This window comes from Megascapheus bottae, chromosome 17 (genome assembly GCF_031878675.1).
Source record: "Megascapheus bottae isolate mThoBot1 chromosome 17, mThoBot2.hap1, whole genome shotgun sequence".
NCBI classification, from domain to species: Eukaryota; Metazoa; Chordata; class Mammalia; order Rodentia; family Geomyidae; genus Megascapheus; species Megascapheus bottae.
Window position 1 is genome coordinate 48,083,369 of NC_143525.1, and position 16,953 is coordinate 48,100,321.

Genomic DNA, 16,953 nt, shown 5'->3' on the forward strand with positions numbered 1-16,953 from the left:
TTGTTTGGAATCCTTTGTACCAGAAAAACTTTCTACAAGTAAAATTATACCCAAAACACAATGCAAAAACGGAGTGGCAAAACTGGTTAAACTAGAGAGGAGTTTGGTAAGCCCCCAAACACCCTCAGAGGATACATCTTGGGGTCTGAAGGCAGCAGACGTGAAGATTCTACAATGAGACCCCACTAAGCCACACAGGAAATGTGATGAGGTCTTCATCGGACCTCACCTCACATTGACCCACCCCAGAAACGCCAGCTCACGGCACAGCTGAGGAAGGGGGCTTGCAGGAGACCACGCAAGGCGACAAGTCCCCACTGGGCCACACTGCACTGGAAAAAATACCTTACAGATTGAGCTGCCTGCCACAAAGTATTTGAACTGTCTTAGAAACCCTCCAACACTCAAGAAAAGACACCTTTTGAAAAAAAAATTATTTTTATTGGAACTCATCTGAACATCAGATATACCTGGTGTTGGTTAGCAAGAACCGTTTGTACATTTGATATTGATGGTGCCAAAACCAAAACAGTGACTGGACATGATGGGGAGAGATGTTGAGAACAAAAACCTGATTTTGGAGAGGAAAATTAAAGCCAGTCAGATTCAGAGAAGATGCAAAACCTAGTACAACAAAATCCTTTTACAAAATATAAATTTATTAGGAAAACCTGGAAAGGTCATTGAAGGATGGTAAAGAGAAAAGGACCAGCAGAAAGAAGGCAAGAAGGAGAGGGAGAAAAAGAAGACGAAGATGAGAGAAGAAGAGACGTGGAGCACAGCACAGGTGCAGACGCTTGCCTGCCGTGTGGCATCAAAGCCTTGCTATGTAATCGAGTCAGGAAACAAAGCATGCTGAAATACAGCGCTCTACCTCCCATCTGCATGAGTTCTAAGAGGTAAATTAAGAAGTTCCCTGGGAAGGGGACAGAAAGTTGCTCCAAAACCCCACTGGGGGAGGAACAAGGGGAGGAGAGGGAAGAACACCCCACAGTCTCATTTCCAACTTTCACTGTTTAAAAAAGGAATAACCCCATCTAACAGCAGGAGAGGAAGAGTGGAAAAAGTGGATGAAGACAGCCCAACTCCTCTGAAGGGGAGGAAGGAGGAGGAGATGGTGTCCTAGCTGAGAGGGAAAGACGGGAGAGAAGAGCAGAAGAGGACAGGAAAGCAGAGAGAAAGGGGGCAGTTAAACACTGACATCTAATCTAGTTACTATGTTTAAAAAAAAAAAAAAAGCCACATGCACAGCAGGCCCCCAGGCTGAGGGCCCACACTGCTCCCCGAGCGGCCGGCCGTGGTAGACACAAGCTCCTGGCCGCATCCCCGTTCCTTCACAGGTCGGAGCAGAGCCGTGCACGTACTGCTGTGGTGATGGCGGCGGCGGCGGTGGTGGTGGCAGAGGCGGCGGCGGCAGGACCTTCAGCTAGTCTGCTGGAGCCAATGTCAGGGAGGGGAGGGTGGACAGGCCAAATGGCAGAGGAAAGAACACCAAAATGCCTCATTTCAAATAAAAAAGAAAACAGCAGTCTATACACAGTTGTTTGTTTTGGTTCAGTACAAACAGAATAAAAAGTCGCTGCTTTTGATGGTCAGCAAACACCCAATGCTGAAGAGGAGGAGAGGTGACACCAGCAGGCGGGTAAGGACCCCCAGTGGTTGGCGGGGTTCCAGGCTTTGTGGCCCTCTCCCAGGAGGCAGAGAGCACAGCTTTAGGTAGTGTAAGCCTTTTTTCCTTTTATTTAGAATAATCTTTTTTTTTTTCTTTTTCTTTTTTTTTAAGCAATTTCCCCACTCCCAAGTTGGGCCAGTAAAGATTACATGAAAACTGGCACATCTATCGGCTGGAAACAGATGCACCAAATGAGGGTTTAAAAACTTTCCGAGCGAAAAGTAGAACCAAAAAAAAAAAAAAAATCCCCTAGCATTTCCCCAAGGTTTCACTCTCCCGCCATACACACTCTCCAAAGGACCGCTACAGAGCCAACTCTGCAAGAGAAGACAGAGCAGTGTCAATCGGCAAGCCAGGAAGACAGCAGGAGGTTTTTGGTCTTGACAGGCAGAAGACAACGCTGCCGTGTCCTGGGTCCCCGGGCCAGCACTCACCTATGTTAGTTTCTTGGCTTTGTTGTAGAGAGAGTCCACTACTTTACTCATGTTCTGAATTGTTTCCAAAGCAGCTTCATAAGTTTTATCTACTGGGGGTTCATCAAAAATAATCAGGACACCCTCGCCCTGGTCCAAAATCCCTGCAAGAAACCATCCAGATAAAGAAAAAGTTAGGCATAAAAAGCAATTTTCCAGAAAGGGACACAGGACTTGCCTCCTGCTCTCATTAGTAGTTTACGACACCTATCACAAGGAAGGAGACCAGGATCCCACATCAAAAGAAGGTTTGTGTTAGGTACACCTGCTTTAAAGACACACACACACCTCTGCAACCATCCCTTCTTAGCAGTGTGACTGCTACTCACCATGAAACTTCTTGTCAAGAATCATCTGTGATAATTTCCTTTCCACATCGGCCTAAAACCAAAACACATGGTTAAAGGGACCGGTCTCCATCAGTCAAGAGACCACACTGACACATGAAAGTTTCATAGAAAAGGAAACAGAACAGCAATAATGCAACTCCAGCTGAGCTCATATCCCCATTCTCCAGCAGGAAGCCCAGAGACTTCCTAATAAGGCTCAGCAGGAACAAAGGCCACATGCCCCCTTCCCTCCCACCAAGACGGCCTGAAAACTACTCACCTTGGCGAGTTTGATGAGACTAGATATGTGTTCAATCTAAAAGGAAAGGCAGAGAGACACTAACACGAACGTTTAACTTTTTAGCCTCCAATAAGAGAAGCAGGGGACAGAAGAATTGTTCTCTGGAACCTGCTGAATGTCTCTAAAGGTCAAGATTTCCTAGCCCCATGCTTGAGGGGACGTTCTCCACTTGCGTGACCATCCCAACACACAATACACACTCCTGCCACAGAAACAACACACAGTACACGCTCCTGCCACCCCACATACCCACCACAGAAAAAGTTCACTGCATGTGCACTGACTAAAAATGGGATTCTTGGAGCACAAGGCAAAGGCTATTTCACAAACCTCTGCACACTAGCGTCCTTTTTCTTGACTTGCTTTTCAGTAAGACTACACCAAGCTTTGGTCTCTTGCCCACCAGGCACACTCTTAGAAGTAAATTCCTACTCTGAACAGATGTGAAAAGGGAGGTGACTACACTAAGAAGGCCACGCTAGAAACACGAGTTCCTTGGAGGTCTTACCTGTACCCGGGAAAAGGGCTCAATGACTCGAATCAGATTCTGCTCCAGTAAATTATCATATAACTTAGCCAGATGTGTGCTGATGATGGGGTCATCCCGGAGCTCAGCCCGGTAGTCTGTCAGAGCCTGCCAAGAGAGCAAGGGCAGAAATGCGCACACCTCAACATTACATTACTTTCAGTGTCCTGAAAAATCTGCTGGCCCTTGCAACTACATGGATGACTGAAATTCTAGGAAATGTGAGGAGATAAAAACCATCACAGAAATTAGAAGAAAAGGACAAGAACTCAAGAAGGATTGGGAGCATGGCTCAAACGTTAAAGTGCCTACCTACACACACACTTACACACACCACCCTAAAGGGTTGAATCACAAATGTTTTTGGCCAAAATTCTTGTCAAGAGGGATAGCTTAGTAATGACAAAATGCCTGACTCGCAAGCACAAAGTCCAGAATTCAAACCCCAGTAATGCCAAAACTCACACTGGGAATGCTTAATTCACAACTGGCTCTTGAAAGTTTGGGGAAGAACACTGGAATAGCATGGCTGATAAAATACAGGAGACTTTCCAAGTTTGCTTGGTATTACTGTTTCCTAAATGTCTAAACACAGAGCTCTTTTCAAAAGACCCGTTGGAATAAAAGTATTGCATGAAACATCTGAGATTTGGGGATTAAATTACCTAAACTGCTTGTTCATGTATGTGACGTATTTACCTCCAGTAATGACTTCAATAGCCCAGCCTCACATTATCTATCCACTAAGTTATTAAAAGAACCAGACAACTCAGGGACCGGGAGTTTGGCTTAGTGGTAGAGTGCTTGCCTAGAATGCATGAAGACCAGGGTTCAATTCCTCAGGACCACCAGAAGTGATGCTGTGGCTCAGATGGTAGAGCATTTGCCTTGAGGAAAGCCCAAGGACAGTGCTCAGGCCCTGAGTTCAAGCCCCAGGACTGGCAAAAAAAAAAAAAAAAAAGAAGAAGAAGCAGACAACGCAGGTCAAGTGGTTGAGTATTCCTGCTGTTTCTTACTTGGAGGCAGGAATAGGCAAGAATGCTTCGGAGCCCCATGGCCTAGTCTCAAGTTAAATCCATTTACACTGTTTTTCTTCCTAGATCTTTTTTTTTTTTGGTTTGTTTTAGGTGCTGGGCTTGGGGCTTAAACTCCGGGCCCACGTACTATCCCTGAACTTTTGTGTTCAAAGCTGATGCTCTACCACTTGACACAACTCCAAGTTTAAGCCTTAGAACCATCACCACAGGAGGCGGGGGGTGGGGGGGGGAAGGAAGGGGGGGAGGAGACACCTTCTATTTTGCCCAAGTACCACCTATAATCCTAGTTACTCAGAAGGCAGAGATTTGGAAGATTAAGGTTCAGATTAACCTGAACAAAAGTCTGTGACAGTTCATTTTCAATTAGCCAGTAAAAAAAACTGGTTGAAGGCATGACTCAAACATTAGTGTACCAGCCAAACACATAAGCTGAGCAAGTGCAAAGTCCTAAGTTCAAACCCTAGTACCAGCAACACAACAACAACCAAAAAAGAAAGAAAGAAAAGAAATGAAAAGAAAGAAATTTCTCTTGTTCACAGCAATGCCAAGCAGACCTGGCTTTTGCAAAGCTGAAGAAATACCTACAATTGTGCTGAGAAGAATAAGCAGTAGACCTAGACTCAAATCATGCTGCATTACTGGCTGCATGATTTACAACACCCTCCTGAGTCCCATTCCCTCACCATAAAGTGAAGGTAACAGTTTTATTGTAGGGAGGGGGATGGGGACAAATAATTTTTTGAAACTGTAAAATATTACATGTAAATGACATTTAACCAAGATCACCTCAATAATCAATCCTCAGGTTCAAAACGAATGGACTATTTCTTGGGTTTGATATTATACTGGGTTGCCCTACATTATCTTTAAAACTTTCTTTGAAACTGTATCTTTAAAAAGCACTTTGTCCCTCTCTTCCACCCATTCCCTATCAACCAAATACCATGCTCACCTTTTCAAAATCTGCCAGCGATCTGTTCTTGCTAGCTTGAGCCACACATTTTAATGCTTCTGTCTGAGAATAAAAAGATAAGTCATGAAAGTAATCTCTTCAGTGTATTCACATATACCCAAAACCTCATAAAACTTTGTAAGTTAGCACAACTTCTGCTATAAAGAATGCACCCCACAATCATTCTTCTTTAGAGACCAGGGGAGAAATGCAAGAAGAGTTGAATATGACTATTTGTCAACCAGTTTCCCTTTGAGACATGACGTTACTTAAAAAGAAGTTTTCCAAAAAGGCAGACCTTAATATAGCATTCTCTAGAAGGGACATACTAGAAGAGAAAATAGCAGAACTGTGACCTTCTCTTCCTTCCTTCAAGAATCCTATCTCCAGCCGGGAGATTGGCCTAGTGGTAGAGTGCTTGCCTAGCATGCACAAAGACCTGGGTTTGATTCCTCAGTACCACATACATAGAAAAAATACCAGAGTGGTGCTGTGGCTCAAGTGATAGAGCTCTAGCCTTGATAAAGTGTAAGGCTAGTGCTCAGGCCCAGAGCGCAAGCCCCAGATTGGCAAAAAAAAAAAAAAAAAAAAAAAATTCCTATCTCTACCCTCTGCACTCACCCAACTATTCCTACCCCAAGACATACTTGTACTGTATCAAGATTCATTCTGCTAGAGTTGATATAAGGCATGGAATGAAGTCCATTAATATTTCATACATTACACTTGAATAGTAAAATGCTTGGAAGTGTTAAGTACATAAGCAACAGCTAAGCTCATTATAAATAAGACACCTGCCCAAACTATCAAATCTCCACTCAGCAATAAATGTTAACAACCCATATTTCTAGATCAGCCTAGCTCTGGCTTAACACCTGTCATCGAGGTACAAAGGAATAGAAGGAGCTTCTCTGTGTCAGCTGACACCCTTAAATAGGGCTGGTAAGTCCTATGTAGCAATCCAAGTGGTACAGTACTGGCCTTGCACAAAAAAAGCTCAATAGAGCCAGGCACAATGGCTCATGCCTGTAATCCTAGGTAATCAAGAGGCTGAGATCTATGAGACTATCTCCAATTAACCTCTAGAAAATCAGAAGTGGTGCTGTGGCTCAAGGAGTAGGGCAGTAGCCATGAGCTGAAGAACTCAGGGACAGTGTCCAGGCCCACGAATAGGGCAACAGCCTTGAGCTAAAGAGCTCAGGATAAGCACACTGGCCCAATTAGGGCCAGATCTAGAGAAGGATAAAATCATCTTTTGTGGCATCCCTATAGAGATATAGTAGGATAACCAACCTGTTTCAGGCAACATGTAAAATTCAGAAAGATCACTTTTTTTGGTCAGTCTCAAGGACTTTCCTGCCCCGGCTGGCTTTGAACTGTGATCCTCAATACTCAGCCTCCTGAGTAGCCAGGATTACAGGCATGAGCCACGGTGACCAGCTTAGCTAGTGTAAATAGAAAGAGACGAAACACTACAGATGCCTGAGACATTACCTTCATGACTTCTTTTTCCTCACAAGTCACACTCAAGCCTACAACAACAAGGACCATCAATCATAAAGGTCTCTTCTTGTACCATCCTCAAAACTTGGTGCACGAATAGAAAAGTAGTACGCTGAGAGAGCATTCAAATGGGTCTCCAAATCTATTCATTTTCTTTCTTTTTTTGTTGGTCATGAGGCTTGAACTCTGGGCCTAGGCGCTGTCCCTGAGCTCTTCAGCTCAAGGCTACCACCCTACCCCTTGAGCCACAGCACCAATGGTTTTCTAGTGGTTAACTGGAGATAAGAGTCTCAGTCTTTAGTGTCCAGGATGGCTTTGAACTTTGATCCTCAGATCTCAGCCTACTGAGTAGCTAGGATGACAGGCGTGAGCCACCAGGTCCAGCTCCCACATCTATTTTCTACATCAAGTAATCTAACCTCTCTAAAACAACTTATGCATTCAATCTAATCAGGCTCCATACTCAAGAATCAGGATGTCATATTCTTCATATATTAAATTGGCAAGACAAGTTCACAGAAGGCAGACATAATCTGGTCAAAACTAAATGTATGGGTTGAGAGTTTAGCCTAGTGGTAGAGTGCTTGCCTAGCATGCACGAAGAGCAGTGTTTGATTTCTTAGTACCACATACATAGAAAAAGCCAGAAGTAGTGCTGTGGCTCAAATGATATAGCTCTAGCCTTAAGAAAGCCCAAGGACAGTGTTCAGGCCCTGAGTTTAAGCCCCAGAACTGGCAAAAATAAATAAATGAATAAATCAAACCAACACAACAACAATAACAACTAAAACTAAAAGCAACCAAACTTATACCTACAATTCATTTCTATGATGCCCATAAGAGTACCAACTGACTGTCCAGGCCCAGCATCTAATAGTACAGGAAACAGACTGGAGGAGTTTAAGGGAAGAAAGCAGAAAGAGGGAGGAAAGAGTAGAAGGGAAACCTGAAGAGTGCTCATCCAACGTGATTCTGACAAATTGGTCTAAGGGTAGAACTGCATTTATGGTATTCCATACCTGCCTCCCTGCATAACGAAGTGCAAGCTTCCCGCTCACTAAAGCCTGGACATCTTCTGGGCTAGAAGAAAAGAAATAGTTGGTCAAGGGCTTGAGTTATGATCCTAAGCAAAGGTTAGTTGAATTTCACTGTGAAGGCGGCCCATAGAGAAAATCAACCCAACCCTAAACCTATATTACAGGCACTTTAGGTCACAGGTTAGCAGTAAAAAGTTAAAAAACGAACAGTACAAGAGCGGGACTCAATAACTGCATACCCAAAGCTATGGACATGGTAATGGAAATACAAACATAACTATATAGACATAAAAACCTATGACTCCATAGACATAATGTTCTATTTCATAAATTAATGTTTCTATGACATACAAACCCTTAGCCTAATTTTGATTAAGTTCTAAATACTAAGTCCCAGTGATTGTAATTAGAGATTCCCTCCTTGAACACTTGTTTGTTAAACTTGTCATTTAAAATATGATGTAAATATAAGCCATATAATGAATGATTGTTGTTCTTAAGGTATATGTTATCTCTCATCACTTTTGCTGTCCCTTGGTTATCTCATATTGTTACACTACCTCACTTTGTTATCTGATACATCGAATATATTTGTATTTGGTTATTTGAAATTGGATAGGGAAGGGGGGAAAACAAGATGAGGAGTCGGGGTGGGGGGGAGGGAAATGGGACCAAGACATGTGAAAGGGTATCAATGTGTGGGAATTAATACACCATCTATCTGGCAAATATCATGTAACCCTTCTATTAATTACAATAAAAAATATATGAGGAAAACAAACAAACAAACAAATAGGGGCCGGGAGTTTGGCCTAATGGTAGAATGCTTGCCTACCATGCACAAAGACCTAGGTTCAATTCCTCAGTACCACATACATAGAAAAAAGCCAGAAATGGTGATGAAGCTCACAAGTGGTAGAACTCTAGCCTTGAGAAAGTCCAAGGACAGTGCTCAGGCCCTGAGCTCAAGCCCAGGACTGGCAAAAAAAAAAAAAAAAGTATAAAAACAAACAAACAAGCAAACATACTTAAAAATAAAGCCCAATTGAACCTGCCAAAAGAAACAGATGCAATAAGACTTTTAAGTACATTTAAGTCAAGTCCCGTTCTAACAAGCCCTATTAAAACACCTGGAGCCGAGAATAGTGGCTCACCCTATAATCCTAGCTACTCAGGAGGCTGAGACCTGAAGGTCTTGGTTCAAAGCCAGCCCGGGCACTAAAGACTATGAGATTAATCACTAGGAAAACGGGAAGTGGGGCAGTGGGTAGGGCAGTAGTCTTGAACTGAAGAGCTCAGGGATAGTGCCCAGACCCAGAGTTCAAGCCCCATTACCCACCAAAACACAACAACAACAAAAACACCACCACCACCACCAAAGAAAACACAAACAAACACACACACACACACACACACACACACCTCAGTTTGGAGGCATATCTTACTTGTTGGAACACTTGCCTATCATGCCCTGGGTTCAATCCTCAACACTGGAGGGTAAAGGAAACACATCCCCTAATCAAAGATTCTAAGAGCCCCAGTCTATCAGATTTCATTTATTCCCCTTAGCATTTGAATAAATCAAGAGACCTCCTAATAAGACCTGGCATACTTTTTGTGGTAAACTTTCTCAAGCATCTTAGTTTTACCCTCCCCACTGTGGGTGGCCTACATAACACTGGTCTATCAGTTTATTGACCTCTGTCCTACTGATAAACACCTGGAGGTCAGAATACTTGACGAATGAGCAAATCCTCTAAGAAGGGCTAGGAAAGCAATTTCCAAAATGTATCTCCCAGAATCTGAAAGATTAGCAAACAAAAATGCTCTGGAATTCCTTTGCATCTCCCACTCTAACTCAGCCACCTCACCTATAAAACTGGCCAAATTTCTTTCCCAAGTCACCTCTGCCATGGCGGATAGACCTGATTGAAAGACTAGAGCTTATATATTCAATAGTTAATGTGCACCTACGTGTTGAGCATGATTTTGCACAGCAACATGTACTTCAGAGATGTGATGGCCTTGGGGCTATCGATGGAATCATAGCCCTCAAATGCCTCATAGAAGTATGAGTATGCAGTTTTCCAGTCCTTCTCCTCTGCTGCATGGATAATACCTGGGCATTGAAAAGAAAGTAGTAAGAACCATATAAAATAACAGAACCAGAAAAGATCAGAGCTGGGAGCTGGGCACCAGTGGCTCATGTTTATCATTCTAACTACCTGGAAAGTTGAGTTCAGGAGGATCCTGGCTCAAGGCCAGTCCAGGAAGAAAAGTTCCAGAGACTCATCACTACCACAGCTATGTACCCCAGCTACATAGGAGGCTGAGACTGAACGACTGTGAGTATAGCTTAGCTCAGACAGGAGTCCCATCAAAATGATCTCCATCAAGAACCTGGTGGCCCTTGGCTATCATTTCAGCTCCAACGAAAAGACTAAATGAGGTAGATAATAATCCAGGAGTGGATATCCGGGCAGAAGCAAGACCCTACCTCTATAACAACCAGCACACCAATAAAGGACTGGAGGATGGCTCAGGAGTACAGTGCCTGCCTACATAGCAAGCAGGAGGCCCTGAGTTAAAGCTCCAGTACTATAAAGGAGAAAAAAAATAGTAAGGAAAAAAAACCAGAGCTAAGAAGTGAGAACTGATAATGTCAAATGAAGATAATGGACCTGCCAACCACTAGTAGTTAATGCTAAGAGTAGAACCTAGGTCTCTGCTCTCTCAGTTCAATGTCACACTGCATTACTGAACTCCCGAGAGGGTTATAAGAGACTCAAAGGGGATGCTAAAAATAATAACTACTGCTGTAATCCATAGTATATGGGCATGGTACCTGAAGCCTGTAATCCCAATTATTTCAGACATAAAAATAAAAAGACTGCATTTCAAGGCCAGCACCAGAGAAAGAGAAGTTCTCAAGACTATCTCAACCAACAACTGGGTATGGTAGCACACTGGAAAGCACAAGTAACAGGATGTAGCCCAGGCTAGCTCTGGAATAAACAAACACTCTACCTAAAAAATAAACAATGCAAAAAAATAAAAAAAAAAAGAACTGGAGGTGTTGCTCAAGTGACAGCTTAGCAAGCATAAGGCCCTGAGTTCCACTAAAATAAATAAAAAACACCCAAAATGTAGTCTATCACCCATTCCCCAGGCTTCTTCCCACAATCCTGCTCTTTGCTACCACTGGAGCCACTAGAAATGATCGTGTTTACCCTTAAGACTTCTTCAATGACCTATTTTAGTAATAAACTAATAAGGTTTTTCTAAGCTTGGCATTTTAATGCTGAAGCAACTCTCATGAAGTAAAAGAATCTCAGCATCTTTTATTTTTACTTCAAATACTTGGCATTTATGGCTATGCTTCTTTTTCTAGAAATAGACAGTGTATAAATCTGACATAATGCCAAATCCATAAACTTAATGGTACATAGCTAAACAACTTTTATGTTTGTTTGTTTGTTTGTTTGGGGGGGATTAGGGGGCTTGGCCAGTCCTGGGGCTTGAACTCAGGGTGTGGGTGCTGTACCTTAGTTTCTTTTGCCCAAGGCTAGTGCTCTACCACTTGAGCTACAAATCAACTTCCTGCTTTTTTGGTAGTTTATTGGAGGTAAGAGTCTCACAGCCGTTCCTGCCTAGGCTATCTTTGAACCTAGATCTTCAGATTTCACACTCTTGAGTGGCTAGGATTATAGGTATGAGCCACTGGCACCCAGCCCAAATAGTATTCTTTACCTTATTTTATGTTAGTACTAGAACTTGAACTCAAGGCATAATGCTTTCACTTAGGGATATTTATAAACAATAGACAAATTGATTTTAAAAAAACAGCCAGGCACCAGTGAGTTATGTTTATAATTGTAGTTCAGAGCCAGCTCAGGCAGGACAGTCCATGAAGCTCTTCCCTCCAATTAACCACCCAAAAAAGCTGGAAGTAGAGCTTGGCTCTAATGGTATAGAGCACTAGCTTTGAGCACAATCACTCACCCCCACCCCCTCAACAACAACAAAAAAAGCTTCACTAAGTGCTCAAAGAGTTAACTGATACTTAAACTACCAAAATGCTGGAAGTAGTATGGCTCAAGTAAAAGAGTCTTAAGCAAAAGATGCTTAGGCAAGTTCTGAGTTCAAGCTCCAAGTACCATTTCACCAGTAAGATAACAAAAACATCTCAGGAATGATAATGAATATTATAACACACACACACATATGCTATATCCCACATATACTATATATGATTCTACATGGTACATGATGAGAATAGTTCTAAGTGTTACCTGACTGCATGTCCAAAGTGGCTTGCAATTTAGGGGGACAGTAGATGGCATTTGCTGTGGTTCGAGCAGAGGTTAAGGCAGCTCGGGCTTTCGGCAGGTTACTCAATGCATGGTATGTTTTGCTTTCTAAAAGCTGTACTTCCACCAAAAGGGCTTTGTCGTCCATCTTTTTCAACTCCCGAAGCAGCTGAGAGCCTGAAAAAGAGACAGATATATCTATGTTAGCCATAGTCTTAACACTAAAATCTCATTAGTCCACCCTCGAAACATTCAGGATAAAGAAACCTGCCTAAACTCAAAAAAGTCACCTTTGGAGTCCTTGTAAGTAAATTTTCTTCTAATATGCTATCTTCCAAAAAAGAATCATCTATTTCACTATTATGATTATCTGCAGTTACACAATGGGGCTTTAATTCAACAAGTCAGATTATGAATACAGAGCGGCTTGATCATTGTCACTCCTTCCATTCTTCTCCATTCTTCCTAATTCTATCCATACTCTTTAAGTTACACAAATCCATTTTTGTGTATGTACATTAAATATGAGTATTCATCCACCCTTCCTCTCTCCATTCTTCTACCTCCTTTCCTTTGATCTTTACATAACTCCCTGACTCCTGTCAAATCATGAAACATAAAAATGTTTAAGCTCTCCTAGTTTGTAGAAACAACACTAGAATCAAGAACCCTTACGTCACATAAGCACATGTCTAAGTTTTCCTCTGGAGGTATGGGTATAATGGTGGAGCATAACTTTGAATCCCCAAGTTCAAACCATAGCACCTTAAAAAAAAATGATCTTGGCTGAGTTCCAGTGGCTCCTGCCCATAAGCTTAGCTACTCAGGAGCTGAGATTTAAGGTTTGAAGCCAGTTAGGGCAAGAAAGACTCTTATCTCCAATTAACCACCAAAAAAGTTGGAAGTGGTGTAGTGACTCAAGCGGTGGAGTACTAGCCTTGAGCACAAAAACTCAGGAACAGAACCCAGTCTCTGAGTTCGAAGGAAAGAAGGGAAGAAGGGAGGAAGGAAGAAAGGGAAGGAGGGAAGGAAAGGAGATCTTAACTAAGATTGTGTGCGTGCATGTGCATGTGTGCTGGCATGTGTGAGCAGGTACTGTATGCATGAGCACATGTGCGCCAGTAAGTACTGAGGCTGGAAGTCAGGATCTGGGTGATGTTTTGTTTGGTTTTTCCCATGTGTCCCAGCACTTAAGGATAGAACCAATGAATAAGAAGTCTTTAGCATTGAAGATATGACACTGAGAAGGCTCGAGCCCTTTCCTTCTGCCTCTGCACATAACAGAGAATGGGAGTGTGTACCCCTGACCCCGCCAAGAAATGGAGTAACACCCCTTAGTTTTTTCATTCTAAGAGGACACTCTACACTTGAATCAAAGCTTCAATTCTGACTTTTGGGTGGTTAATTGGGGATAAAAATCCTAGCGGGGGGGGGGGGGGGGGGGGGGAGGGGCCGGGAGTTTTGCCTAGTGGTTAAAATGCTTGTCTAGCATGCATGAAGACCCAGGTTTGATTCCTCAGTACCACATATAGAAAAAAAGCCGGAAGTGTTGCTGAGGCTCAAGTGGTAGAGCGCTAGCCTTGAGAAAGTCCAAGGACAGTGCTCAGGCCCTGAGCTCAAGCACAGGCAAAAAAAAAAAAAAGAATCCTAGCCCGGTGCATGGCTCATGCCTGTAACCCTAGCTATTCAGGAGACTGAGATCTGAGGATCAAGGTTCAAAGCCAGCCCAGGCACAAAAGGACCTGAGTCTCTTATCTACAATTAACCTCTAGACAATGGGATATGGGGCTTGGCTCAAGGGTAGGGTGGTAGCCTTGAGCTGAAGAGATCAGGGACAATGCCCAGGCCCAGGAGTAGGGAGCTAGCTCTGAGCTGAAGAGCTCAGGGACAGTGCCCAGGCTGAATTCAAGCCCCATGACTCACCCCCCCCCCAAAAAAAAAAAGAAAGAAAGAAAGAAAGAAAGAAAGAAAGAAAGAAAGAAAGAAAGAAAGAAAGAATGAATTCTAGCTAGGTGCGGTGGCTTTCACTTGTAATCTTATCTACTCAGGAGGCTGAGACCTGAGGATCGCAGTTCAAAGCCAGCCTGGCACTAAAGTCTGAGACTATTACCTCCAATTAACCACTAGAAAACCGGAAGTGGCTCTGTGGCTCCAGGGGTAGGGTGATAGCCTTGAGCTGAAGAGCTCAGGGACAGTATCCCAGGCCGAGTTCAAGCCCCATGACCCACAAAAATAGAAGACTGAGATCTAAGAATGATGGTTCAGAGCCAGCGCAGACAGAAAAGTCCCCAAGTCCAGGTGAGATTTGATTTGATTTCCTTCCCCACCCCACCCCCCTCTCTTTCTTTCTTTTTGCCAGTCCTGGGGCTTGAACTCAGGAACTGAGCACTGTCCTTGGGCTTTCTCAAGGGTAGAGTTCTATCACTTGATCCACACACTACTCCTGTATATGTGGTAGTGGGGAATAGTACCCTGGGTAAGTCAGGTAGTAAGTACAATTCTTTTTTTTCAGACAATGTCATCCTAAAAGTGTGAATTCCCTCTGCTCCCCTCCCAGTAGTGGGGTTTGAACTTTTAGGCTTGGGCACTGTCCCTGAATTCTTCAGCTCAAAGCTACCGCCCTACCCCTGGAGCCACAGAGCCACTTCCAGTTTTTTTCTACTGGTTAACTGGAAATAAGAACCTTAAGGACTTTAGTGCTTGAGCTGACATTGAACCTCAGTCCTCAGATCTCAGCCTCCTGAGTACTAGGATTACAGGTATGAGCCAATGGTCTGGCTTAAAAGGGTGAATTTTTTGAAATAGGAAAGGGAAGGGGGGAAAACAAATGAGGGGAGGGGGGAGGGAAATGGGAACAAAAACATGAGAAGGGGTATCAATGTGTGAGAATGCACCTTCTATCTGGTGAATATAAGTGTAACCCATCTATTAATTACGATAAAAAATCTTTAATTAAAAAGGGTGAATTTTATAGTATATGAATTGTGTCTCAGTAAAGCTTTTTAAAAATGCTATTATTTAAGCCATATAAAATTTCCATTCTGCAAGATAAAAAATTGAATATTGTGACTGTTTTCAACTAAATAGCCATATTCTTCTATCTAGAAAAAAATAAGGGCCGGGAGTTTGGCCTAGTGGTTAAAGTGCTTGCCTAGCATGCATGAAGACCCGGGTTCGATTCCTTGGTACCACATACATAGAAAAAAGCTGGAAGTGGTGCTGAGGCTCAAGTGGTAGAGCTCTAGCCTTGAGAAAATCCAAGGACAGTGCTCAAGCCCTGAACTCAAGCCCAGGACTGGCAAAAAAAAAAAAAAAAAAAAGAAAAGAAAAGAAAAAAATAAGAGATCCTATCCTTCTGTTTACAGATGTAGTCATTAATATGAAGCGAGCAGTGAGGGAAGATTTCAGGGATTTAAAACCTGAGGGAAGCCAGGTACTGTTGGCTCACGCCTGTAATCCTAGCTACTCAGGAGGCTGAGATCTGAGGATCATGGTTCAAAGCCAGCACAGAAGTCCAGATGTCTATGAGAATCTAATCTCCAATTAACCACCAGAGAACCAGAAGTGGGAGCAACAGCCTTGAACTGAACAGCTCAGGGACAGCGCCCAGGCCTAGAGTTCAAGCCCCAGTACCAATAACCAAAACCAAAACAAAACAGGGCCAGGAGTTTGGCCTAATGGTAGAGTGCTTAGCATGCACGAAGACCCTGGTTTGATTCCTTGGTGCCACATACATAGAAAAGCCAGAAAGTGGTGCTGTGGCTCAAGTGATAGAACATTAACCTTGTGGAAGAAGCCTAAGGACAGTGCTCAGGCCCTGAGTTCAAACCCCAGGGCTGACAAATACTACTACTATTACTACTACTACTACTACTACTACTACTACTACTACCACTAATAATAATAATAATAATAGAGGGGAAAGGTGGCCAGGAGTTTGGGCTAGCATGCATAAAGACCAAGGTTCGATTCCTCGGTACCACATACATAGAAAAAAAAAGTCAGAAGTGGTGCTGTTGCTCAAGTGGAAGAGTTCTAGCCTTGAGAAATCCCAAGAGCTCAAGGCCCAGGACTGGCCAAAAAAAAAGAGGAAACTTTCTGTTGGCCCACTTCTAGCTTCCCACAATATTTTCAGATAGTTCAAAATAGTTAAAATGTTTTTTCAAAAGATTTTAGATTATAACATAGAACTGAATAACCTATGAAACATACATAATTAAAAAAATTAAATCTGGGCTGGAAATGTGGCTTAGTCGTAGAGTGCTTGTTTAACATACATGAAGCCCTGGATTTGAATCATCAGTACAACATAAACAGAAACGGTTGGAAGCAGCACTGTGGTTCAAGTGATGGAGTGCTTGCCTTGAGCACAGAGAGGCTCAGGGACAGAGATTAGGCCCTGAGTTCAAACCCCAGGACTGGCCACAAATAAATTAAATCTAAAATTTAATACAATGCTACATGCAAAAACAAAATCTTATTTAGAAAGACAGCTATTTCAATGAAATAGATCTTCTCCAGATTTAAGGCAATTTAAAAATGGATACTTTGGTTTTCTAAATTTAACAGATTGAATTATAGGGACTTTTTGTTGTTTTTTAGTGGTGGAATTTGAACCCATGAACTCACCAGTGCTAGGCAAACACTATACCACTGAACTATACCCCATTTCTCAAAAGCTCAAATATTACTTTGCAATGACAAACTCTGTAAATGTAAACCTTCTTAGATCTTTCTTAGAGGTAGGTAGAATACATTTATTAATAGATAATTAGCAAGAATAGTGAAGTTTAACTGGGTGCGGTGGCTCACA

At 42.7% G+C, this 16,953-nt stretch overlaps 1 protein-coding gene and 1 non-coding gene across 2 annotated transcripts in view; both read right to left on the bottom strand.

Annotated features, from left to right (window-relative positions):
* Positions 1-419: 419 nt before the first annotated feature.
* The window catches only part of Psmd11 (proteasome 26S subunit, non-ATPase 11), a 38,758-nt gene continuing 22,224 nt past the window's right edge, over positions 420-16,953 (bottom strand). The window contains exons 6-14 of the mRNA XM_090351264.1: positions 12,123-12,317; positions 9,805-9,949; positions 7,813-7,873; positions 5,291-5,353; positions 3,284-3,409; positions 2,755-2,790; positions 2,475-2,526; positions 2,107-2,249; positions 420-1,989 (exon numbers count right to left, since the gene is read on the bottom strand). Of these exons, the coding sequence (XP_090207390.1) occupies positions 2,107-2,249; positions 2,475-2,526; positions 2,755-2,790; positions 3,284-3,409; positions 5,291-5,353; positions 7,813-7,873; positions 9,805-9,949; positions 12,123-12,317 (821 nt within the window). The 3' untranslated portion in view covers positions 420-1,989. The remainder of the gene's footprint in view (positions 1,990-2,106; positions 2,250-2,474; positions 2,527-2,754; positions 2,791-3,283; positions 3,410-5,290; positions 5,354-7,812; positions 7,874-9,804; positions 9,950-12,122; positions 12,318-16,953) is intronic.
* On the bottom strand, positions 13,317-13,466 carry LOC150052042 (small nucleolar RNA SNORA57). Its single transcript, XR_016538476.1, has one exon. It is a non-coding gene; the product is annotated as a small nucleolar RNA SNORA57 (small nucleolar RNA).